The following is a 26,832-nucleotide window of genomic DNA, read 5'->3' as shown; positions in this document are numbered from 1 at the left end:
TTGATGATGATTCAGATATGGATCCTGCTTTTGTGCCACCTTCAAAGCCCCATAATCATGCTGTTACTGATGTGGAAGTTACTGCCAATGTCAACACAGAAGAAGAGGAAGTGTTTCTTTGTGAAAGTGGACAACATTTATTTAAAGCTATGATAGATGAAAGAGATTGTGGTACAGTTCACGGCGTACAAGTTCAGTCTTTTGAAAGGCGATATTTTATTACAGAAGTGCTAAGTGATGCATATTTGTGGGAATGTTTTGATGAAGATGTACACTGCAAGGGAAGTGCAATACTTTGGAATGAAAGTGCTGTTTCAAAGGGTGATTTGAAGTATGGAGTTGAAGGAAGACCTCCGACTCCATTGGAGAAAAGAAAGCGCAAACGGAATGAAGCAGAGTCGGAGAAGAACGTTTTAAAAAAGAAGAGACAAGCAGGAGAGCAATACACTTATAAATCAAAATGTGGTCAAGATTTCGTGAAATCTGCTAGAGCAGTAAAGCAACCATGCTCTGGAATCTGTAAAAAGAAATGTGCAGAAAACATTACAGAAGAAGAAAGAAAGCTAATCCATGACGAATTTTGGGAATTATCTAATATAGGCATAAAACGCACATTTTTAAGTAAATTAATTAATGTGTCAAAAAAGAAGAGAGAAAGGAAGCGTAAGAACCCGAAAGGAAAGAGACGTAACCGACAGTTCACAAGAACCTACTCCTTGATTAAACCCAACAGCTCAGGCACAAGTACATCAGTACCAGTATGTCAAAGTTTCTTTCTTAATACACTTGATATTTCAGAAAAGATGGTGAGAACAGTTATCCAGAAAACATCAAAGAGTGGAGCTATTGAAGGAGACTTGCGTGGTCAAACATCAGATCACAACAAGATAGAAGAAAGCAGAATCAACACTATAAAGCAGCATATTCTGATGTTCAAAACTGTTGAATCCCATTACATCAGAAAAGAATCAAATTGTGAATACTTGCCAGAACACTTAAATATTGCAGAGATGCATAGAATGTATGTTGAATGGTGCAGTGAACGTAAGTTTCAACCAGAAAACTATTCCACGTATTACCAAGTATTAACCCAACAATTCAATCTGAAATTTCACAAACCGAAGAAGGATCAATGTGATAGCTGTGTTACTTTTGATAATACTCCAGAACATCTTGTTACCGATCAAATGAAGGCTGATCAACAAAAACACCTTGCTGAAAAGCAACTTGCAAGAGAGCATAAAGAAAAAATGAAGAAGGAAGCTTCTAACGATGCATCTGTTCTTACTGCAGGATTCGATTTCCAGAAAACATTGCTTTCACCTCATGGAAAAGCATCTTCATTTTATTACAGTTTAAGGTTGAAAAATTACAACTTTACTGTGACTAATTTGAACTCTATGCAAACTACTTGCTTTTTGTGGAACGAATGTCATGCAAGAAAAGGTTCTTGTGAAGTAGCATCATGTCTTCTAAGTTTTTTATCAAAAGCAAACACCAATGGTGCAAAGAAAATTCACTTGTTTTGTGATCGATGCTGTGGCCAGAACAGTAACCGTATGGTTTATATCATGCTGGCTATTGCTCTCGAGATTTATGGCTTTGATGAAATCACCTTGAACTTTTTGGTATCTGGGCATAGCCAAAACGAAAATGATACAGCCCATTCAATCATAGAACGTGCTGCAAGCAAAATGACCATTTACACTACTGCACAATGGGAAACTTTGATTATGACTGCCTTCAAAAAGCATCAACCAATTGTTGAATGTCTGCAACATAGTGATGTGATTGATTTCAAAAGCAAGGATTTCACTCAGTTTTCGAAAATGATGAAAGCCAATGTCAATGATGGCAATGGAGAAAGAATCTACTGGTCCAAAATTATGCAACTAAAAATCACCAAAGCAGAGCCAACAACATTTTTTATAAAATACAGCTACAGTGAAAGCACATTCAGAAAACTAGACTTAATTGTTCGAAAATCCAGAAAGACGAAGCTGAGCACTACCACTATGCCAAGGTTATATAAATCTTTTCCTGGCACTTCAATGGATAAGAAGAATGATTTGAAAAAACTCTGCCTCAGAGGCTTAATTCCAATTCAACATCACGACTTCTTTCGAAATCTTCCGGTCACTCCCAACAAAGCCAGTATTGAAGTATAATTTCATAAACTAGGCTCAGAAATAAGTGATAGCGCTTCTTTGCAGACACTTTTGATTTAAAGACTTTATGCATATTGATGATTAAAGAAGTTATGCATAAAGTTATGCATATTGATAACGCATCATTCTGTTATGTCCAGTGAACTTGTCAATGTCATTATGCAGTATGGTGGTATATATAAGTTGTGCCAGTTAATAAGTGAAGTGAATGAAAGCGCATTGAATTTAGCAAATATGAAAAAAATTGAGGAAATTTAATAAGGAGATTGTGCTGGTGAATTGTAATGAGTTGGCAATAGTGGTAATTAATGAAGTGCAGTGGATTTAATAAACAAATTAAGTGCAGTAGTTACTATGTGCAATAGTTGAGTTAACAGTGGTAGTTGTTTAAGTACGGTACATTAAATTCAATTACAGTGACTACAGGTTGAATTGCACTAACTGTAGTCTGTATGAAATGGCAACATGTTAATTGAACAGAGAAAGATAATTCAGCACAACTAGTCAACTACACAGCAGTTTTACTCTCTTTTGGGAAAATGTTGCAAATTCACAGTTAGTGTGAGAGTTTGCTAAGAAGAAGAAGAGTTTTTTGGAAGAGTTTGTGTCAGTGTGATTGAATAATTAAATTTGTGATAAAGAAATTTTGAACATGAAAGTTTGAGTAAAAATTATGTTATTTTGCTGTATGCTATGATACTTTACCTCTAAAAGTGATTCATCAAATGAAAATGAATGATGCTGCACTGGTATTAAACAATTCATTCGTGTTTTTCAGCATGTAGGTATCTTAACCTTAAGGATAAATAAGACTTATGTCCATTTACATAAAAATTAATCAAAAATATTTCGGAGCAAGAAAGACTTAAGTCCAACAACATACAAAAAAAAAATGATGGCACCACCTAGTGGCAAATTCTTCGGTGATTTTTGTGGACCAACATATTGCCTATCACTGGTAAATAGTAAGTCTCTGTGTGCACATCCATGTCAAAGAAATTTGTTCAGTTGTACAGGCAAATGCAGTTATTTGCAATTATCTCAAAACGCTAAAAATGGACTTAAGTCAGTTTTGAATTCAAGCGGCGATATAAGGCTAATGCTAATGTACTAATGTGGTCAACGATTTGCTGTAGGTTCTCAATTCATTTCAGTTCAGCCTACAGAAACATAGAACATGGATCTATGTACTATGACGATACTATGAACTATGTACTACATTGTACAGAGGTGCATGCAGTGCAGTGGTGTATTGCTTTCACTGATGAAATACAAGCATTGCATCCAGGTGGAACATGAAATAAAAGAGAAGCTGTCAAAAAAGTTGCTAATCAAATGGTGAGATCATATTCACTTGCAAACATAAACGCAATTACACAAAAGATGGATGGAAAAATTGTTAATTTATACGACAAAGATTTTAAAAAGTTGCAAAAGATAAAGCCACTGATCGTGATCACAATACAGCAATAATAAATTTTCAGAATGTTTTAAGCAAAACTTTGCCAATTTGGCTTAAAAACATATTCAAGTTGCTTAAGGAAGAAGAAGATGTCAAATTTTTAGAAATTATGATGACAAACAGGATTGCCACATTTGCAGGTCGAGACATGGTAACAATAGAAAAAAGAAAAGAAAAATGGAACCGAGCAGCACTCTGTAGAATTAGCTAAAAAGGAAGAAAACAGGAAAAAGATAGACAATTCATAGACACAACACTTGATGAAACAGCAGACTTTTCATCTGATAATGACTCAGGAACTGAAGCTATTTTGCCAACATCTTACAAAAGGTGTCATTGTCAAAGATGGCACAATGATTCGGGTGCCTTATGATATCCTCAAATACCCTTCGATAGTTGGGTGTTGTTTGAGGAACAAAATTAGCGCTGTGGCCGCTTCCATAATGATAAGGGAATTTATCACTGTGTGTGGTGGAGATGTGTCAAAGGTGAACCTTAATTATACACAGGCACTGAGGTATCGCACCAAAACAGCTAAAGAAACCGCCAGTGCCATTAAAGAAAAGTGGCTATCCCTACATTGGGATAGAAAGCTGATGTCCAGCCTCAATTTAAAGGTCATTGATGAAAGGCTGCTACATGTCCTTGTTTCTGGTCCGAGTGGCGTTAAACTACTAGGAACGCCTAAGTTGCCTGCTAGCTCATCAGAACCTATGGGAAAGTTGATCAGTACCGTACTGCAACAGAAAAGCTATATACTTGATGATTGGAACTGCAAAGCATCGGTGGGAGCTATGGTGTTGATACCACCAGCTCCAATATTGGCCACATTACAGCTGGCTGTATTGCCATCCAAAATCAGTTAAAGAAATCGTTATTTTGGCATGAATGCAGACATAACGCAGGTGAGCTAATTGTTGGCCGGGTGTTTAATAACCTGCAAATAGTGGAAAACGGTCAACTCGTGGAAAACGGTCAACGGATATCAATTTTCTTAATGCCATCAAAATCTCCTGATGTTATGATATTTTAAAGATTCAAAGAAAACTTCAACAGCCTGTCGTATAGTAGTTTAGACAAAATTTCATTTTCCTATATCGATGATGCTCACCCTGAACTTGAAATATACAAATAAGAGCTGATCATAGTAATGAAAGCTATCTTACATTCCAAGAAAACACCAAGAGATGATTACAAAGAGTTGATTGAGCTCACAGCCTTCTACCTACAAGCAGACATCTCCGATGTACCGGTACACAAAAAGTTCAGGTTCTTGAGCTGTGGGGCAATGCATGAAGCCAAATGGAATTCTTGCCCTTCCAAAGAGTCACACTATTTGTACCCCAAAACAAATGCAGAAAATTCAACGTTTTGTAAAATTTGTTGTGTTTTTTCATGTTCAGTGGTGGATAGAATTTGGTTCCTCTGCTGATGCTGCTTACAATAACATCAAGCTTCTGAAAAAATCCTCCTTTATAAAGAAATTGCAGAGTCAGCTTCATTTGCCTTCAAAAAACTTCTTTAGTATCTGACAGCAGAATCTTTCCTGTGAACTTGTTCAGTGACAAAGTAAATGAAAGTGACAAGCAAAGCTACAAAACTGCTGTCTTTTGAAAAAACATCAAAACCCTTAAAAAGATACAGCACTGGGTTTGGAAAACCACAGTTTCCTGATATTTGCACTTTCACCTATTCAATTACAATCAAGGATTGGTTCAAACGAGACTCTTGGTTTTTCTTTGAAGTGTTGAACATTAACACAGAGTTTTTGTATAAGCCTGTCTGCTCGTGGAAAACAGTCAACGGATATCAATTTTCTTAATGCCAAAGATGTTATCAAATCTCTGCTCAGTCTGCTGGTTACCAATGATTGTGCAGAAAGAGGTGTTACTCACAAGTGATTTTATCAGTGGATGTAGGCTGGAAGAAAACTTTCAAAATGTGCTGCAAGTTGTGGAACATGAGCGGAACCAAATCTCCTTCTCTAACCAAAGAAAACGACACAAATTGACTTCATAAATCATTCTTATTTTATCCTTGGGTCTTTTCAACAATATCAAACTGTAAAAAATGGTATGGACAATGAAGTTCCTTTTGGCAAAACAAATTTTTGATTGTATTAGAAACGCACTTTATGTGGGGTTTTAACAAAAACGACATTTTTTTCAACTTTTCAGATCAAAACTGGCACCCTTAAATGGTCATTTTTCACATCTTTTCTTTCAAATAGTGAGTAAAGAGAGGCTGTAGAACATCTATACACAGGGCCGAATGACTAGCTCAAGTTTTTAATTTTTAAGGGGCACCAGCCTCACCCTACTGTATACGTGTATAGACTTTTAATACTGACTAAAGCTTGACCGCCGAGGTTGACTGCGCGTCCAAACTTAATCTGTCGTCTTCGAAAACAAAAGCGTGCAGCTGACCTCCTGTGTTGTTCCTAATGCTGCGAGGAACGCGATTAACTACGGGAAGCCAGACTTACACTTGAGTTTGCCAGACTTTTTTGATCAATAAAGATTTCTCAGCAGACGTTTCCATTAAGGTTAAAAAGCAACAATTGAATTAGTGGCATCTTCATGCTTATTTTATTGTGCAAGAAAACAATTTTTATATTTTTGTTTGTGTAAAAATTGAATTGCTACCATGACAAATGCAATTACTACCGTATTCAAAAAACCAATTAATTTTAGTAAGAAATAACTAAGTCACGCATCATTCATGTAATGCGACATTCGGCCTTGCGGCCAAGGGATGGCGTCATTCGTGTTCGTGTCATTTGGACCTCGGCGTGTAGTCGTGTATCCCTCTTGGCAACTGTCCGTTGTGGGCTCATTTGCGTCATTAAAAACGTTTGACTCAGTTTATTACAAAGTGTGTTTGAAGAATGTAGAAGACCACACTTAAAAATGTGATCCTTCAGTTCTATTATTAAATTTATGGTTCATAATTCATGCATTCATTCAAGCCATAATTCATGCATATTTGCATATGAATCTTTTGCTTGACTGTGATACAAGGAAAGAGCCTGGGTCCACGAAGATGCAAACTCTTCAACATGCAGATATAATACTTTCTATTTGAACACAGGGAGGCACCGGATGACGTTCGGTATTATACAACTTATGAAGAGTTTAAACACGTCCTTTCTAAACTTGACCACGAAAGATATGAAATGGTCTTGTGTGAGGTAAGATGAGTTTGTTTAATTCACGAATGGCGATATTTCTTTTAGTGTCCCATATTTTGCATGTACACTAGTCTTTGTAGCAACCTATGTTATTGCAGTTTAAAACTTGTTATTCCGTAAAAGCTTGCATTGATGTGGATTGGGCAGGGCTCGTGTATCGTAATTTGGTCAATTGCATGCCAGCTGACCTGTAGTGTTATATTGAACAGCTTGGTTGTATTACTTTCTGTTGGTCTATAGATATTTTCAACAAGGTGATACGCCATGAAACAGTTAAGATGTTTATATTCATATGAAAAGCTTTGAGTTTGATGAGATGCCTGTTTTTAAAAAGATCAAAGTGTCATTCCATCTCTTGAGCAACAAAGTCATGAAAAATTCGATTAATTCATCAATTCACTGACGTTACAATTTATATTATGACGTAAGGGGTTTTGGCGCTGTGATGGTGGAATGACACTTTGATGCCGAGTTGCCACATTGGCGTTTTTATTCAACTAAAAAAGGTATGTGACAACTGCGTCCAACTAATTCTAATCTAGTTTAATTTCTACTCTAATTTGTGAAAACTTGGGTAGCTCTAATTCTAATCCTAGTCTAATTTGTAAAAGCCTAAATTACTCTAATTATAATTCTAATCTAATTTTGAAAGACTACAATAATTTTAGTTGTCCAAGTCTGCCCACTAGTGGTCTGCCCACCGATTCTTTGTTTCCTTGTAGCGATTGCCTTCACTTCTTTTCTCGATCTCGTTCTGTTCATTGTGTCATCTGAATTTGTCTGCTTCATTCTTCAACTGTTTTTTCCATCTTCTTTTTGGACGTCCCCGTTTTTTCTTCCCATCTACCTTCAAAGTCAATGCCTTTTGAAGAAAGCTTCCTTCCTCTCTCTTAGTCTTTAGTACATGTCTATACCAGGCTGCTGGGGACTAGGGGCCATTTTTTGTTTTTGCTCCGTCATACGAAATTTGGAGTGTAAGTTTTCCAGCTGGATGTCCTTTCTGAGTGACGCTAACCACGGCCTTGCCTTTACCTAAAAAGGTATTTCCTGCAAGGCAGCAAGATGTCTAACAAGTTTCAGACTGCCACTGGCAGTCTGCCAGTCGAGGTTTTTGCCCGTGAGGTGGTACGTGGATCCACTTGGAAAGTCTCTGTGTTGATCACACACCAAGCTAACGAGTTCCTGAGACCCATGGTTAAAAATCCATGACGACTGCCCAAGTGCCCAACGTACAACTACAAAGGTGCTACTTGTACCACATAAGATACATAAGATGGCATAACTTCTCGAAGTCACATTGTACATGTCCCTCATATATTATCTGATATCTAAACTCCAAGAACATGCTAGGGTTTAAAGCAATGAAAATACGTTGATAGTTGTTGAAAAACATCACTATTCTTGTATCTTGTTTCAACAACGACTCGTCACTAACTCACTAGCCTTCATTTAGGCTAACAACGGCCTTCATTTATGGATGAAAAGAAGTTAGAAAGATCGTTTTAGTGTGGAGATAACTCTGTTAGCTTATCACTTGATACATTGCAGGCTTTGAAAGATGTTCTGGAAGAATTTCCTCGCCAATCTAAGATCACGGAAGAGTTAACAAACGAATCACGTTGGAAAGACGAGGGAAAAACTCGCATAGAAATTATGAAAGGTATTTATCTGGTTAATTTCAAGAATATAGTATAATGGAACGATCTTTGCGTTGTGCATTATAAATCTATTTACATTTGACATGTAGTCAAAGTCTTTGAACTTCGTTCATATTGGCTCTGTGGTTGAAGTTTATTGCGTATTTCCAAGTATATACTATATTAGTTAAAGCTAGTGTTTTTGATGGATCTTTTTGCTTTATCATAATAACCATCCATCTCTTTATGTTTACAGAAAAGACCAAAGCTCTCATTGAAGAAGAAAAACGGATTGCTGAGGAAAAACAGATTGAAGAAGAAAAACGGATTACTGAGGAAAAACAGATTGAAGAAGAAAAACGGATCGCTGAGGAAAGGCAGATTGCAGAAGAAAAACGGATCGCTGAGGAAAAACAAATTGAAGAAGTTAAATGTATTGCTGAGGAAAAACAGGTTGAAGAAAGGAAATGGATTGCTGAGGAAAAACAGGTTGCTGAAGAAGACTGCAAAGACACAGTGATGGATGCTGTGCGGTCTGTGGTTGAATGCATCAGCGTTCCAGTTGAGAAACATGAAGCTGGCAAGATGGTGCATGACAATAAAGGTGATCTAGACACTAAAAGTAAATCTTCTCCAAGTAAAGAGGTTGAAATCATGGAAGTTGAGGAGAAGAGTATACTATCAAGTGAGGCCCGTGCGCAAGATAGTGCAACGAAAGATGATGTTATTCTGATGGATTTCAAAACCGAGCCGTCTGGTGAACATTTAATGGAAAGTGAACCTGGTACAAGTATCAAAGCTGAAATTACGAATGATGTTGAACCAATGAAGACGAATGAAAACCGTAAGTTTTAATTCACTCACATTTCTGTTTGTTCAACATTTGCGAGAGCTGCTTTGCATTTCACCATTTCCGTGCAGCAATACTGTTCTGTTTTTAGCGTAAGTGGGTGCGCTTTCGCTACTCGACTAGTTGATGAAAAGTGTCTCGCTAGTGCTACTCCGGCTAACATTAGCGAGCGCTTTCGCTACTTTTTGTCTTGAGGCTAATGGTAATTCTTTTGCACACTCGTCATTGCACAATGCGCATGACTTGGGAATTGTCTTCCGAAAGCTCGTGATAAACTGCTACTACCATAGCGCACGCGCAGCATCAGGTTAAAACAGGTCGTTTGTATAGCCTACATTGTGAAGTAAGCAACGATCATGCTGCTAAAAGCGAAACTCAATCTATTTTATGAAATAATTGAGTTTTGGTTCCATAGAATCATAAGCTATAAAGTCAATAACTACGCATTGGCGGTAAAAACATGTGAAGACAAATATACTTTCTTACGAAATTTGAATTTGGAAAAGTCATTTCATCTTTTGACTCTTGCTTTAGAATCGTCTTCAACTCTTTCATCCACGAAAGATCCAGAGAAGTCTCAAAATGTTGCAGACAGGACAACCGCTGTAGCAACTGAGACGATTGTTTCGATGAGCCAATCAGCGACAACCACGTCACAGACAACGGGCAGTGCTACCAGTGCGTCGACAAGTCAATCAAACGTTCCACTGTTACCCAAGAACACCTTGATTCCCCTAAGTTTGAAAGTTCCTTTAACAAGATGCGATGCTCTGTTGAACTCTAACAATCTCAGCAAGCCTCAGCCTTCCTCATCGGTAAGATTAGATGAAGTAGTTATGCTTATTGTTTAGAAAGAGGCGAAGAGTGCTTTGTTGCGTTCATTGTATCCTTGAATTTACGATTGATATTTTACTTTGCATTTAAAGTCACTTTCAACATTGCAAGCCCTCAAATATTTTCGATTAATAAACTCTTCGGCTTCAGATATTCAAAATCGGACAAAAAGTGCAGCTGAAATCTGGAGCTACAGCAGCCCCGCTCGCAAACATTAAACATTTGTACGTCCTATCAAAGGATGGTGTGCGCACGCCGCTAACCATCGACTCTGGTGGTAAACTGGTCGCTGGTTCCAATCAGAAACTGATCATGATCAACCCTGGTCAACAGGCAAACAAGGTAAAGATTGTGATTCAATTTATGGATAACACGTTTTCACATGTTGTGTTACGATAAAACTTGCAAAGGATATCAACTATACCATACTTCCTACACCGTTCAACTTAGAGCAAATCTCAGTAGAAATTCAAACTAATACGGCAAGCAAGGTGCCATTATGAACTTGCTGCTTGTTAGATGTCCATTCGCAGTGAAAGACAACCCGACAACTTATAGTAGACAAGCAAATCTCCTTTAAAAAAGTCTCATAAATATTTTCACTTAAAATTTATTTTCAATTCAGCAACCAATCAATTTTTTAGCAACTAAACTTGATTTTCCAGTGAAAACAATTGAAATAGAAAAAAGGAAATCGCTTGAAAACTAGGAATTACTGCAGTAGATTTTCTTGTAAATTAAACAATTCATACTTTTTGGAGAAAAAATTGAAATGAAAATTTAAAGCTGCAAATATTCGTGAATTTGGCTTTGTTTCAGTTTGTCAAATTTAAGAACAATAATGATCTAGTTATCCTGGTTTGGTTGTTGTTTCCCGTCAATTTTAAATACTGTAGTTGGCAGTTGCCATAGACAACGAAACCGCTTCCTACCTTAAGCACATGATGAAATTGCGTATTTCCTTATAAACAGAAGTTAATTTTTGATCAAGGTATCTGCTGTGTCTTCTCAACCGCAAAGTAAGTTGTCTCGTGAGCTGCGTCGACTACAGTTCACTGGGGCAGGACCTAAGATGCAGAAAATGGTTACTCTTCCTGGGATGAAGGTTCAACCTTCCATGGAGTCATCTCTCTCCCAGCCCACATCCACAGGTTTTTATTTATTGTCATTCGTGTCACTAATTGGTGTGTCTTCAGTCTTATGATATGCGGTTGCATTTTCATTTTAAGCTTTTTATACTACTTTTTAAATATTAACTAAACTATTTGTTTTTAATGATGGGGGAATGACATAGCTGGATAAAGCTCGTTTTGTAGGAATCATACGATCCTATTCCAACTCTGGCTTAAGCTGGTTGTTGAAACCACTGCCCAAACCACTTTTTATGTGAATTGTGAGCCTGTTTGAAGCCATTATTGCGTGTTCGATCTTAATATTAGCATGATTGTATTGTGAGGACATTTCCCCATGAAGCCACTTCCGTTTTATACTTGATTAATTTGACAGCGTCTGATGTAGTAGTGGTAGTAGTAAGCCAGTTTTAATCTGGTGATGTCCCTGTTACCGAGGATGACCGGATCCACTTTCACATGCCGCAATCGCCTTCACACTTTGCCTCCACATCGATCTGTCTAACCCATCCTCTCTTGTCAAGCCGACCTTGTTGTTTTCCTCGTTAACTTGCCTTTCTATGTTTTCTTGGGTGTTATTTCTTGCGACCCTCCCTTTGCAACTCCAGTGCTTTTGTCAAAACATCAACTTTGTCTTTATCTCAAAACATGCCCAATTGCCCATACCATCTCACTCCACTCACCTTCGCCAACTTATCAACATTCTCATTCAACCCAAGCAAGTTCATAATTTTCTCGGTATTACTTTTGTCCGTCAGCTTCACACCACATTGCAATTTTCTTTTTCTTGATTTGCATTTAGGTTAAACCAATATTGCGTTACTTACCTACTAACAGGTTAGTTGACGTTTTTCTAGTTTAACAAACATGAGCTAGCAGTGACAGGCAACTTACGAGGCTATTTACTGATATATCAAGGCTGTTATTTTGCAGCCATAATATTTTTATTATCTTCCAGCCTCGGATGCTCACCAACCGACCGGTGGTGCTGGGTCTGCTGCTACATCCCAGCCGGTCGTGGTTAAACCTCCGAAAGATCCTTTCAGGTAAATATCTTATGATTTGTTGAAAAATTAATGTGATTGCTTTTATAAGTATTATTAATTTATATTAATTTAATTTATATTCTTGTGACACTTCTACGTTCTGCTGACATGCATTGATTTCTATAATGATTGCGATGTTATCCAGATGGTTTGCAACATTTTGCTTGTTCTACGGTTGTTCCTTTGTTTTTCAACAATATAATTCCCATTTCTGAAATTCTTATTACAATTTCTTTGAATTAAGCTTTAAAAATATGAATTATTTTGCATCTAGATGTTATAAATATGTTAGCTGGTCCATTCTGAAAATTCAGTCAGGATGACACAGGTTCTACAAATGTGTCAAATCGACAAGAAAAGACATTCTTGGTAGTGTTCACTTCCTTTTTGTTTTTATGTACCAATTGAGGTTGACAACAGTGGATTTCTCTTAGGTACAGACAGATGACGATATATTAATAAAAGAAATTAACAATTTTTGGAAACGTGTCACCTAATATTTCGTATGAGATAAAAGCAACAATCGAATTTTCATTGTTTAAGTCTCTTTCATGGTTTGCTTCCCTACCAGCAAAAGATCTATGCAAAAACCAATATCCGGTTTTGGTAAAGCAAAGGATGGCACAGTCATTATTAATTGATTTCATTTCTCATCTTTGCTTAGGTTGGGTGAAGACGACGGTTACAAGCAATATAAGAATTACTTTGTTGAAAATACTCTTGCTCTCAACAAATACCAACACAAAGAAGATAAAGACAAGGACAGGCATGTTGGTTACAAGTTTTCAATGGGTGGACCAGTGGAATTCGAATGGCCAGGGTCTCTTTGTGGGACAAGAGTGAGTTGTCAAAATGCTTTTCATGTTATTATTCTATAGCAGCGCTCATCAACTAGGATTGTTGTGCCACATCAGCTACAAAAGTGCATGAGCGTGAAAGGTACATAGAGCTTATCAGAACAGTAGCAGGTGTGAATGTAAGGCTTGCAAGCATGCACCATTTCTACCGTTGACAGGGTTGTCGGTATTTTACCTGACCCAAAAAAACCCCACTTAAAAAAACCCATAAAAAACCCAGAGCATCATATTTGTCCAATTTTTATCAGAAAATTGAAAAAATGAACCAAAGTACTACAAGGTACTTAAAACAAACTTCAAATTAGGACTTAAGGATGTGATTGTGAAGGAAATTTCCAAGGATAAATTGAAAACACAGTGGATATTTCTGTGCAAAAATCAAGCAATGCCACTTTGTACTACACTAAAACTCATTTATGCAAGAAGGCCTCATACTTAAACTGCCCTAGTGTATTATTTTATTGAGTTATGCATGCCACCATGTACTGTAAGTGAGAGGCGCTTCATTGGTAAAAAGTAGTATTTGAGGTGAAATAAGCATGAATCTACCTTTTTTGCATCTTTTGTAAATAAAACCCCCAAAAAAAACATGCGGGTTGGGCTGGGTTTTTTTTTTTCGGTCATTTATCGGTCATTGACCGATTTTTTAGCAAAATGTCCGAAAAAAATATAGTCAATTCGGTCAAAATGTCCGAAAAAATATATAGTCAATTGACTATATATGACTAAAAATTAGGGATGTGCCGATTGCAAAATTTTTGCCGATGCCGATTCTTCAATATTTGCCGATGCCGATTCCGATTCTTTGGTTAAATGATGATTAAAGCTGCTTTTAGTTGGTGCTATACAAGTGGTTGCGATTTTGTTACAAGTTGCTGCCTTTGAAATGTCTAAAAGCGTTCACTTTGTCGCCTGCTCTAGACAGCGTGATTTTTTACGGTAGTTCTTCATTGCTTGCGCGCTACAAAGTGGTGATAGACACGCGTTTTATTTGTCGCGGAAATCAGTTAAAAGAGACAAATTGCCATCGCTTACAGAGTGCAAAATCAATGTAGCTTAATGCAGTGTGCAAAATATTATCTTGTACGGTTTGTAGTATTTTTCTCGCAGAATTTAAGAAGGTGCCAGAAACAAGAAGAAAAAAAGACTAGAGTGTAAAAGAAAATGAACGCAGCGGTATTGAATATACAAAAACCTTTAAAAAAGTAACACACCAGCCTTGCATTCAAAGTGCATCAATAGGCGAAAAAAGAAAAACATCTTGTGAAGAAATTAGTATTGTTTTCGAACACCGAGTTGCAGCCAATCTTTTTGCTTAGCAAACACGTGAAAAAAGATTACCGGGTAACTGGTTTAATTACGTTTGCGCAATCACACGATTGTTTGTTGAACGCATTAAGCGTAACAGGCCTATACTTAAAATTTACTTCTCTCTGCTTAGTATATTAACATTAAGCAACTTTCAGTGACTACGAATTTTACAACGATTAAACAATAATTACAAAGAACATTTCTGCTTTTTAATATTCAAAATTAAAGGCACGTAAATTAAAATGCAATGACATCAACTTTTCTCCAGTTGCTGGAGTAAGTCTGTTCCGTTGAGGCGTAAAAATATTGCCACCTGTGCTAAAAATTCGCTCGCTTTTGATCGAAGATGGTGGTGACGTCATAATTTAGACTACCGCTCTCTGAATGCTCGTTGACGCTGATGCGGTTGTTCAAAGAAGCCGTTCTTTGATCGGTATTTCCACGCGCTCGCGCTACTTTTGATTAGGAAACTTTGATAAAGAATCGGCAATTTCTTTCGATGCCGATTCCGATACCTACCGATGCCGATTAATTGGCACATCCTTACTAAAAATGACCGAAATAAATAAAAAATGACCGAATTTTTTCAAGTCATTTCGGACAAATGACCGAAAAGTCTCAGCGAAAAAAAAAACCCAGGGGTTGGGCTTTTTTAAAAAAACCCGGGTTTTTCTCAACCCTGATCGTTGAGTGCATGAATCGGAAGATTGTCTTACTAAGACAAGAGTGCTCAAAAAACCTGTCAGTTGTTGCATCAGTCATGATATAACAAGGCAAGGGTGCATATGATAGCAGCGTCTGTTTTGTCGGGCATATGAAAGTAAAGAATGTTGAAAAGCACTGCTGTATAGCAATAATAAGTTGCAAAATTAGTTATTATTCTCTTTTGTAGCATTCACTGATCTAATTTTATGGTTTTGCAATTGTCCAGAGATACCTCTCTTTTCTGTAGTAGTTTGTCATGGTTGTTTTTATTTTGTTTGTTATTGCCACTGAAATAGCATGAAAAGCATGCTGGTTGGCTACTTCTGTCCAGTTTAAAGTCCTGAATTCCTCAATCCTCATGTTTGAGAATTGTGCGGTTTGGTGTATTTGAGATGTTACAAATGAACACAAACAATAGTGAGATATTTAGCTAGCAGGCTGCAATGATGAGACGCATAATGGCTAAGAGACGTTCATGTCTATGACAAGCAAATATAATCTTCTCTCTGATGCGGCAGATAACGGTACTTCACTTCACTCGGGTAGTGGCACTTGCAGTAGTGCCTCTCTTTTAAAGATATGTAGTTTTGACGCGCAATCCCCACGTTGTGACGTATTTTCCAGGATGAAATTGTACACACTCTTCGCTCTGCTTTGTTTCTATTGGAGCAAGAGATGCCACTTTGCTTTATGCATTCAAAATGGGAACAATATCGTAAGATGTGGGGCCATATGCTCATAAAGAATGACTCGACGAAAGCTTTTTCCGTTGTTCTCGGTATACTGGAGATGGCGATACGAAACAATGCCAAACGAACGGTGTGGAGAGAAGGTTTCGGCCAAGTTAGGTTGGTGACAAATAAATTAAAAACTTGCGCAGCATTTTAACGACCAACACTTAGCATTTATGTTGCTAATATTTTAATCCAAGCTTCGTGTTTGACTTGTAATAATCACCGCCTTCCTGTTTGTTGTTTTTTTTACGTAGCTATTATTCCAACTAAAACAAACATGATTTGTGAACTAACTCACTTTTCTACTGCGATTATAGCAATATACCAGTGAGTAGTTTGAATATGGCTTTGAGAAGTTTGCTTGTTTCTAAGGGAAAATATTTTTGTGTTATATTTTTCTGCCTTTTGTTGGCCACAAGACTTACTTAATCACTCTTTATGGGGCAGAATGCGGCGACTGACGATGCCTGAAAAGGAGTCCTATGAAAAGAAGAGAAAGCACAGGATTAAAGTGGAAGAAGATGTCGCCAACCGCAACGCCGTATGGTGCAAGTACCCTCTTCCTGCCAAGAGCAACTTGGTAAGTTTTTATATCAATTGCACCATGTCTTTTGCGTTATTTATGTTTCACCTATTCTCCTAACAGTTTTGTCGACCCAAAGTAACACTGCCACGAAAATTGTTTTTAAATCTTGTATTAATTTCTGAAAGTTGTGGAGTTGTAAATACCACAATGCTTATTGAAATGATCTCGTGTTCATCTGCTCATCTATGTACCAAGTTAACCTTGCAAGATCATATTCCAACTCAAAACTTTACTCAGGTGCTAAAAATCCGGGGTGAAGAATATCGCGTCACTGGTTACGGGGGCTGGGTGTGGTACTCGAGCACCTTCCGGTCGAGGGAGCGGAGACCAGGGGTGAAGCCCGTCACATTCTTTAAGTCCACCGCGACAGAAGCAACGAAAACTAACGATCCTACCAAAGAAGACAAAACGGAAGCAAAAGACACTGAAAGTGTCTCCTCAGAACCCCCCTACGATGCTGATGCTTTGGCAAAAGAGACGCAGACGCTCGTGTCGGCTTGTGACGTCATAAACGTGTCGAGGCATCTGCTAGTTCGAAGTGTTGTCTACAACAAACGCTGGTCCTCGTCCAAGATCGACAAATTGCTGCGCTGGAGGTGAGTGGTGTTTTGCAGCGATAAAACAACTTTCTAGAAATTTATCTTTTTGAATCTGTGCCATAAAAATTATGAGAATTGAGAAAATTGTCGGTATTGTTGGACAGAGATACAGCCAAGAAGCTAGAAATGCTACATTAAAGCAACGCTGAACACGAAGTCATTAGAGGGGTGCTTGATGGTTCCAGAGCCAACGAATTTTATTACGACCCTCCAGTCCTGTTGCTGACTTTAATTGGTTTATTTATATTCATCCTTTACTTGCTCTGGAGAGGTGTTCTTGTAACTATGTTTGGCATGGGAACCTCGTGGTTGTTTGCTTTACAAAATCAGGGTCTGGCGCAACGCCACATGATAGAAACATGCTATGTTTTCTATCATGTGTTGTTTTTATCGAATTTGTTCTATTTCATTACTTCCTGTTGCTATGATGACAAGTTTGTAGCGCAATTATCAGATGACAAGCTGATAGATACTCTATCCCTCTGAGCGACAGGTTGCAATGACTTTTTAGAGCAGAGGTGACGAACCCGCGGGCCGCATGCGGCCCGTCAAAGAATTTTGTGCGGCCCGCAAAACAATTTGACAATCGCTCATGCATTAAAGACAAAAGACATCTCAAAGCTGTTTTATGCCTTTACTGGTATGCCTTTCCTTTGCTATTTTCTTGCCCTAAGCACTAACATTCAGGGTTAAAGTTAGAAAATAGGAAAGCTAGGTAAAGTTGTGACAACACTATTCACCAACTTCACCTTGTATTTTTGGTCGATTCCAATCTATGAATCTCCTTCAATGTTACTACTTCTGCACCCTATGAGCTCCTACTTGAACTCATAAAACTACAGAGTGACACGCTATAAGCGATGTATGTGAACAAACCGTTGCTTGAATTTTATCGTGTTAGGTGAGTCCCATACTTGATCCAAGCATCGGGGGATGAGAAGATATGGTTCTCATTAGGGTCGGCCGCTTTTCCTTCAGTAACTACGCCCACCCAATTTATTACACCCTGAGTAGAGGTAAACGGTGTTTTTCAACAACCAGCTTAAGCCGGGAGTCGAACCAGGATTGCATGATTGAAAAGCGAGTGCCTTATCTGCAGCGCCATCTCACCACCACTTTATCGTGTATGTTTTTCAAAAGAAGAGTTTTCAAACGTGAGAGCTCACGCTCTCAAATGGTCATCTGTTTTCAGCACGTACATATGCGAACAGTTCTTTTCTAAAATGCACTTTACAAAGAGTCGTTACAGGTCGAGGCTGACAGATGAAAATCTTAGTATGCAGTGGAGAGTTGCCACATCGTCTGTTCGACCTAATATTGAACGCTTAGCCAAGCAAAAAAACTTTCCAAAATCCCACCAAGCAAAAAAAATTCAATGATTCAATGTTATTTTTTAATACTTTATGCTTCAACGCTCCATTAGATAGCTTCAGCTGTATGATTCGCATGGGCTTTTGTTTGTTGTTTGAAAAAGAAATTTCATTAACTGATTTGTTGTTTAGGAGCATAATGGTAGAAACATTTAGCCAACTTGATCAAAAAAGATAGAGCCAGAAAAGGAAGAAATCATACTCATATGAAAGCAAACGCTTCAAAAATTAAACTGTCGTCATTATCAATGCAAGTAGGCCTACTGTTGCTCTATCCTTTTTGCTCAAGTTGGTTTATTTTTATTTTTTACTGTTGTATGTTTCGATTCTGCGTAAGATAATTTCAACTGTGTGGGTTTTATTACTTTCATCTGCCGTTTGTTACTTTTCATGAATAATATCTTGAGTCGCTTCTAAAAGATTTCATAGTAGGTTACGATTAAAAAGTTGTGTGGCTCGTTAACTCATGTGTAATTGACAAAGTGGCCCGCGACCGCAAAAAGGTTCGTCACCCCTGTTTTAGAGCAATGCTGTTGTCTTATCTTTACTTGTGCCTGGTGGTTAAAAATTATATTAAGTGGATGCAATGCAAGGAAACCAATCTTTATGGCCACCTTGAAGCACGCCGTAAAGTGTCTTGCTAAAAGCACAATAATTGTATCCTCTCGATTGATGTCAACCGAAGTCACAATTGTGTGTTCTCGATTGATGTCAACCGACGTCACAATTATGTGCTCTCGATTGATGTCAACCGACGTCACAATTGTGTGCTCTCGATTGATGTCAACCGACGTCACAATTGTGTGCTCTCGATTGATGTCAACCGACGTCACAATTGTGTGCTCTCGATTGATGTCAACCGACGTCCTATCGATCGTTCCTCGTTGTCCTTTAGTTTGTAAAATTAGGGTCTGGCACAACCCCACGCCAAGAAATCAAGACTTCAATTGTAGCAACTACTGAGTTTGATATCCGCTGATTCCATACCTCTATCCTTTTTAGTGTTGTGGTTAAGTTTTCTTCTTTGTATATTGGAATGCAATAATGTAGTTTAATACAAATAATTTGTTACAGTGAAAATTGTGATGTGATATTTGCTTGGGAAGTTGTATTTTTTGTAATCTAATACAATTTATTTTGTAGAATATTGCAAGAAAAGGAAAGACTGAAGAAAAATGTAGAAAAATCACAAAATGCAAAAGTTTTAGCCAGCGAAAGTGGCACTTCAAATACATCGAACAAAACTGATGTCGCTCCCACAGGAAAAACTGACACCGTTGCTTCTGCTAATAATACCCTAACTGTCTCAACACCAGAAAATAAAGTAACAAAGGAAAGTTCTGTATCGCAAAATGAAAAGGATGTCACAAGAGAAAGTTCTATATCGCAAAGTGAAACAGATGCCATAAATATTACCACAACAGCATCTTCTGATGGGGTAAGGAAGGTAGTCGCCGAACGTGAAGAGGCAACAACGCTGGAGGAGCCAAGGATTTCCGAAGAGAGAAATATATTGCCTGGGCAAATGGAAAAAGATGCCACAAGTTCAGATACTAAAGATGTCCCTCAAGATGGAAAGAAATTAAAAGAATCATCAACTCCAGAGGAAGAGATGAAAGCAGAAACAAACATACCTTCCTCCAGTGACAAACTTAGTGTGAGCACACATAAAGTCGTCGATACTACCACTCCACGATTTTCTGGTGGCGTTGATGAAGATGAGAAATGCGATGATGATGTCACTATTGATTCTGGTGATAAAGACGATGTTTCAATCAATAAATCAAACTATGTTGAGAAGGCATCAAGTAGTGGTGATGTTATAGCATCAATAACACCAGTATCAAGTCAAAAAGATCACATCGAAGTTGACAATAACACTCTTGATGCGATGTTTAATTCACCAAATGCCATGGACATTGATGTTAGTGTAGAAGCACCAAAGAAAGTTATCACATCACAGCCATCTGAAAACGTTATTTGCAATGGAGATGTATGCGTGAACACTGTTGTTGAGGAAATAATGTCGAGCATAACTACGACCATTACAGAAGAAGCAGCAACTTCAATTGCTTCACTTCCTGATCGCAAGTCAGAAATGACAACCACGACCACTACAACAATACAAACAACTACAACAACTGTTTCGTCAACTACATCGACATCGGTTGGTGCCGCTAACAGTTTTCAAGAATCCAAACAAAGTGAAGACATTGACATCACTGATAGCGTTCCTTTGACGTCACACCCCACCGACAGTGAGACACTCTCAGCCGATACAATATCAGACAAACTTGAAACTCATTCCTTCGACAGCGTCAGCAAGTCATCTGCAGTGGAGTTTGATCATTCCGCAGCCGTGGTCACCAGCACTTCTTCAACTTATAGAATATCTCGTCGCTTCTGTAGTAACCGGAAGAGTGGGGTTACTCGCAGCCATACGTCTTCAACTGAGATCCAGTCGTCTTTGGCGAAGACGTGGAAACTCGTCAAATCTCCAGCTGATTCAAATAAGAAGAGCACTGGCGAAGTGAAGGTGAAATTTAGTGGCTTTCATTTTTGAAACTTGTTGTCTATTTTGTGTTATACTTGCAGTTTTGATGGTTATGTTATGTTCACCGTTTTAAAGTGAACATGAGTAAGATAAAGATCTTGTACTCGGTTCCTGAGCCTCTGGCAATGAGGAGGTAAAAGGCATGGCACTAAATCTTTGCCACTAGTGAAAGTAGCCAGTTCTTTTGTCCGCCGTTTCAGCTACTCCTCTCATCCAATGTGTTGAACCCTGGGCAGAGGTGAGCGTTACTTTTCAACATCCAGGTAAGCCAGCAGTCGAACCAGTTTCGCATTATTGAAAAGCCGGTGTCTTATCCGCTGCGCCGCTCCACTGCTAAAATATGTGTAAAGGACTAACAACCGTACAATTGCCGGCACTTGCTATTCGCACTGGCTGTATGAATGTTATGAAATAAATGCTTGTCACGTTATACGCATTCAAGTGTATACTAGCTAGTAGCAAACAGATCTTTCTAATGAATTTCTTTCAATCCCTTTTTGACGCCTTGTTTGTCTGTATACGTAGATGCCTCTTCCTTGGAAGTTTTCTACAGGAAAGGAAAAACGAAAAAGCATATTCAGGTAACTTTGTATTTCGTTGACTGGAAAGGTAAATTTGTTATGAAGTGTTAAAAAAGCCCATGGGGTTGGACGTTGGTTGGTTTATGACGGCGCACACCGGCACGAAGAAGGTGATGTTACTGGAAAGTATCAACCTGTGTTTTCTTTAAACATTTCACCTGATTGTGACCGTTGTTAAAGATCTGCGTGTTAGCATTTGCTGCATTGTTACAAATGTCTTTTTAAGTTAGTTTTGTTGCATAATATTGGTCTGTTGCAATGATGACAAATTTGTAGCGCAATTATCAGATGATAAACTGATAGATACTCTATCCCTCTGAGCAACAGGTCACTTAGACACGATCATAACAAAGTATTTTTAACAGTTGTTACGGTTATTCGTAACACTCATTGCGTTTGTCAAAATATTTGTACCTAAACCAACGGTATACCCAGCACAGAGAAACAAAACTTGTTAATATTAGCACGTTACTAAGGTTGCTTGTAGTTGAACGACTTTTAAAGGAACTGTTCCACAGGCTTCCGCGTGCATGCGTCAGGTACATGGCCACTAGAGGGGGTTTGGCCTGGTATCCTCTTGGTTTTCGTCATATTCTGAAATCCCCGTCCTCCCTGGGTGAGTGGTGATATTAACAATAGCAAGTTTTTATTATGGTGTAGTAATATATGTTTTTTGTTGTTGGTATAACTTAATTAACATTGACAGATAAATGCCCAAATTATTCAATGTCATATGGCCATGGTGCGGTGTTGGTCATGTAGACTAGACAGTAAAGCAATTTTAGTAGAAAACCCTTTTCTAATTGTTTGTTAGTTTTGCCATGCTATGTTTTCTAGCGTTGATTTTATAGAATTGATTCTATTTCAATACTTCCTGTTGCTATGATGACAAATTTGTAGCGCAATTATCAGATGACAAGCTGATAGATACTCTATCCCTCTGAGCAACAGGTTGCAATGACTTTTTCATGTTGATTTGCAACGTGATTGCAAAGCGGATGTTGCAAAAATACTTCTTTTTTATTGGTTTCTTGTTCATTCTAGAGCTGTTCTGGCCTTACCGGTGTGTCCGACCCACCATAGGGACGTCATGGCGCTACAGACTACAAAACGCGACCACGTTGGCTAGTATAGCTCACCTGCTGAGAGTGCTTTGGCATTCAATTCGATGGGATGACATTGTCACTAGGCCCTCCACCGAGTAAGTTCATCATCATCATAATCCATCGTCGGTTTGTTCCCCACTAGTGGGGGTGGCCGATTGTTTCCGCGCAGCAATTGTTTTTATCCCTTTCTCCATTTCACCCTGTCCCTTGCATCTTCCTCCTTCAGTCCGACTCAAGTTCTCATTGTAATTCTTATTTCACAATAAACTATACATCGTGTTTACCACGAAAGTCAAACAAGGTTTATAACATCAAAACTTTTTTCAAGTTTGAAAAAGTGGGAATTATTTTATTGAAGGCAATATTTAGCATCATAGAAATGTGGTAAACATTTCTAAAAAAATTTGAAATAAATGTGACTGCATAAATCTGTTGCTATGATGACAAATTTGTAGCGCAATTATCAGATGATAAACTGATAGATACTCTATCCCTCTGAGCAACAGGTCACTATGCAACCATTATGTTTTAAAAGGAACAATGATGTGTGACTAAAATAGTGTGACCACTGACAACTCTCCCACTATCTTACACTACATGAATCTATCATCAGCGGGTTCTCCGCCAGCGCATTTTTTGTTGCCAACCTCCTCAGTAAGCCGACTCCTTGCATTGCAGTGACGTTATACACACTGTGCACAACGAGGACGACATTGTGAGCATCGAGCTTCTTAAGAGGCGGAATATCGGAGTGTCCGGCTTGCGGTCGGAGTATTTCGTCAGGAGGATCGTGATGCCAACATCGGACTATGATGAGGAAGTACCGAAAAGTGTGTATCTTGTTTTGCTGTAGCTGTTAAGGATGTTTTCCTGGTTGATACGAAAACTGTGGGGTGCATAATTAATTAATTATATTGTTTGGTTGGAATATGCTGATTGAGATATCCATCGACAATTAATTCACAACAATTACAACTTTACCAAAGTATGTTTTAGTGATTGAGGGTCAGATTGTAATGTAACTACCTTGGTTGAGATCACAAAATGTAGTAACATGATGGTGACGTCATACGGCAATGGTGTAGAGTTGGTTATGTGGACAGTATTTTCGTATTGTTGCAGCATTGTCAGTTTTACCATGCTATGTTTTCAAGTGTTGATTGTATAAAATTGATTCTATTTTATTACTTTCTGTTGCTATGATGACAAGTTTGTAGCGCAATTATCAGATGACAAGCTGATAGATACTCTATCCCTCTGAGCAACAGGTTGCAATGACTTTTTAAATCAATGTTATTGTCGTATCCTGACTTGGGTCTTGTGGTTAACAAATTATATTAAGTGGATGCAATTCAAGGAAACCAATCTTTATGACCACCTTGAAGCACGCCGTAAAGTGTCTTGCCAAAAGCACAATTGTGTGCTCTTGATCCAGCCACGTTAAAACGGTCTTTTACTTTGCACCAACCGTTGGTCATTTATTATTTTGTTGCAATCAGGCGAAACCTACACTCCGTCATCCCGTTCTGGTCTACGCGTTAGAGGGCGCCAGATGAACTTACGTGAACGGATGAAGAAGGAATCGACTGTGGTCGAACCGAAAGTAGAAACCTTGTGGCTTCCGGAAGACAAGATCCAGCTATGGCAGATCCGCCAGTTTGACACAATGTAAGTTGGTTGGCCGCCTACGGGCCGTGGTTGCGTGGAAAATCTTTCAACTAAAGTTTTTTAACGAGGAAAAATGAGGCTAGTTTTGAGTCATCAAGAAAGTTTGAGCGTTATACAATATTGTTGACTGTTGTGAAACAAAACCACATAGATTCGGAGTGTTCGAAGTCCGACAAACTTATTCCATTTAAACTGATTCTATTTCATTGCTTCCTGTTGCTATGATGACAAGTTTGTAGCGCAACTATCAGATGAATGATAGATACTCTATCCCTCTGAGCAACATGCCTGATGGAACCATTGAGCTGTAATGAAAGCTTTTGTTCAACTGTGCAAACAACTGTTTTGTTTCAAATGTTTGCTGTAAAATTAACATATAATGACTAAAATTGACTATAGAGGAGTAGTAAGTGCATTTGAAAAAAAAATGAATTAATCTTTTGATTGATGTTTGTCAAGTGCAATTACAAAGCAATTCCATGCTGCAAATTTCATTTACTTATGCAACAATATCTTCCATCCAGGATAAGAAACCAGCAGAAGGCGGCTGCAAAGAAAGAAGCAGAGGCTGCAAAAGCAAAGGCGGTCGGTCCAACTCCAGTGAAGAAGCAACTGTCGATTCGTGAGGCGCTGAACAATTTGAACGCTGAGAAGCCAACGCCCAGCCCAGTGGGAACGGCAAAACATGTAAGTGGACCTGCCGACTTGTTCCGTTTATGTAGGACCTACAATTATTGTAAGTAGAGCCAGGCCTTAAAACTCGTATTTTTTTCCGGCAGCCATCGTGGCCTACCAAGAGCTCCTTCTCGGCGGCCAAATCTGCTTGCTTGGAGGCCAAAATACAAATAACGATAGCACAAGTAAATAGAATTAAACTTGCAACAGTGTTGAAATGACCACTTAGCGTTGTTGAAGTCTGGGAGGCGTCTTGCAATAGAATCGTTGTACCACGCAATAACTGCATTATCGGGATTGTCACTGTCACATGCTATTGCGGGACCATCTAACGACACTAAATTGTTGCAACTTCTCGCAGCTCAGTAGATTGTTTCAACTGCATACCGCCTTTCATAAACCCTGACCATTTATTCCGTCATGATGCTGGGTTTTGTTTTTCGCTGAGACTTTTCGGTCATTTGTTCGAAATGACTTGAAAAAATTCGGTTATTTTTGATTTATTTCGGTCATTTTTTCTGATGAAAATATTTCCTTTCAAGTAGCTGATACAAACCAAAATTTGCACTTCCTGACTAGCTACAACATTAAATTTCGCTGAGAAACGTTGTCGTGTTTTATCAGAGAAAAGGTAGAACAGACAAACGTTTCTTCAACGTTCATCAGCGAAACTCAACCTTGCAACACCCGACCGCAGACATCTTTTATTGCACCGAATTGACTATATATTTTTTTTCCGACAATTTGCTAAAAAAATCGGTCAATGACCGATAAATGACCGAAAAAAATACCCAGTTATTATGTCACCATTGGAGGTGTGAAGTCACTAACTCACAGCTGGAACATTTCTCAACTATGAAGACACGTGTTTTCCCCTCCGATTTCAACTAACCTAGTTCTCCTTTTTAACAACGATTCAATGTCCGACAACGTTGAATCGATATAAAAACGACAATATTGCCAGCCGATGTAAATTAGCACTTCGGATTAACACTTTGTTAAAATAAACGTCGGGAATTGCAAACAAGACTTACAGCGCTGGTGATCGCAGCTGGATATATTCCATTTATATATATACAATAACAAATGTTCCCGCGCAATACAACAGTGGTGATTATGACGCGCTGACCTAATTCTGCGTCACTCTTTGATACTACATATTTTCGACATTTAATCCACGATCATTCTATTGCTAAATTAAATAATTGGCTAGAAGAAACCGGCGGCCAAACTTGGCCGACTGAGAAGGTAGCACCGGCGGTCATTCAAGCACTACTTAGCGGCCATGGCCGCGATGGCCGCCGGCTGCTTTAAGGCTTGTAGAGCTGAACGTGGAATGTTTTGTGTGTTGTTGTCTGCAAGAGGGGAGCATCTCTTCAACGTCATGGTCCTTCAGTAACTGTATCCAGCAAGTCTGTTTGGTGCGTCTGTAAAAAACTTAGAGGAATCATTAATTGTCCAACTTTGGTCAGTAGGATGTTTCATTTTTTCAAGATTTTTGAAATCAAAGCCCTGGGTGAAATCGGATTTTAGTCACATAACAGCCAATCCAAAATATTTTTTCGATCGGACGACTTTCAGCGAGTGCGCAGCCCCCCAAAGTTTAAAAAATTGAAGCGTGGAAAAATTTGTACGAATTATGCAATATCTCGGTAACAGAAGGAGATAGGAAGGCGTGTAAGGTGTCAACTTGTGTGGGGTAGCCACTAGCCAACTTCCTGTCTGCGCTTAACACAGTTTACTACCCCATCTGCAACGCAAAAAAAAGT

General features: G+C 38.5%; 1 protein-coding gene across 1 annotated transcript in view; it reads left to right on the top strand.

Annotated features, from left to right (window-relative positions):
- The window catches only part of LOC145786100 (nucleosome-remodeling factor subunit BPTF-like), a 57,014-nt gene that overhangs the window by 19,685 nt on the left and 10,497 nt on the right, over positions 1 to 26,832 (top strand). The window contains exons 9-26 of the mRNA XM_082597747.1: positions 6,721 to 6,820; positions 8,369 to 8,480; positions 8,714 to 9,301; positions 9,842 to 10,122; positions 10,292 to 10,483; positions 11,133 to 11,292; positions 12,230 to 12,317; positions 12,982 to 13,156; positions 15,815 to 16,038; positions 16,372 to 16,504; positions 16,748 to 17,106; positions 19,623 to 21,015; positions 21,559 to 21,614; positions 22,133 to 22,230; positions 22,659 to 22,815; positions 23,399 to 23,550; positions 24,220 to 24,388; positions 24,913 to 25,075. Coding sequence (XP_082453873.1) covers positions 6,721 to 6,820; positions 8,369 to 8,480; positions 8,714 to 9,301; positions 9,842 to 10,122; positions 10,292 to 10,483; positions 11,133 to 11,292; positions 12,230 to 12,317; positions 12,982 to 13,156; positions 15,815 to 16,038; positions 16,372 to 16,504; positions 16,748 to 17,106; positions 19,623 to 21,015; positions 21,559 to 21,614; positions 22,133 to 22,230; positions 22,659 to 22,815; positions 23,399 to 23,550; positions 24,220 to 24,388; positions 24,913 to 25,075 — 4,600 coding nt within the window. The remainder of the gene's footprint in view (positions 1 to 6,720; positions 6,821 to 8,368; positions 8,481 to 8,713; positions 9,302 to 9,841; positions 10,123 to 10,291; positions 10,484 to 11,132; positions 11,293 to 12,229; positions 12,318 to 12,981; positions 13,157 to 15,814; positions 16,039 to 16,371; positions 16,505 to 16,747; positions 17,107 to 19,622; positions 21,016 to 21,558; positions 21,615 to 22,132; positions 22,231 to 22,658; positions 22,816 to 23,398; positions 23,551 to 24,219; positions 24,389 to 24,912; positions 25,076 to 26,832) is intronic.

This window comes from Aplidium turbinatum, chromosome 17 (assembly GCF_918807975.1).
Source record: "Aplidium turbinatum chromosome 17, kaAplTurb1.1, whole genome shotgun sequence".
Lineage (NCBI taxonomy): Eukaryota > Metazoa > Chordata > Ascidiacea > Aplousobranchia > Polyclinidae > Aplidium > Aplidium turbinatum.
Note: the sequence above shows the minus strand (reverse complement) of the source record. Positions and strands in the feature narration are given on the sequence as shown.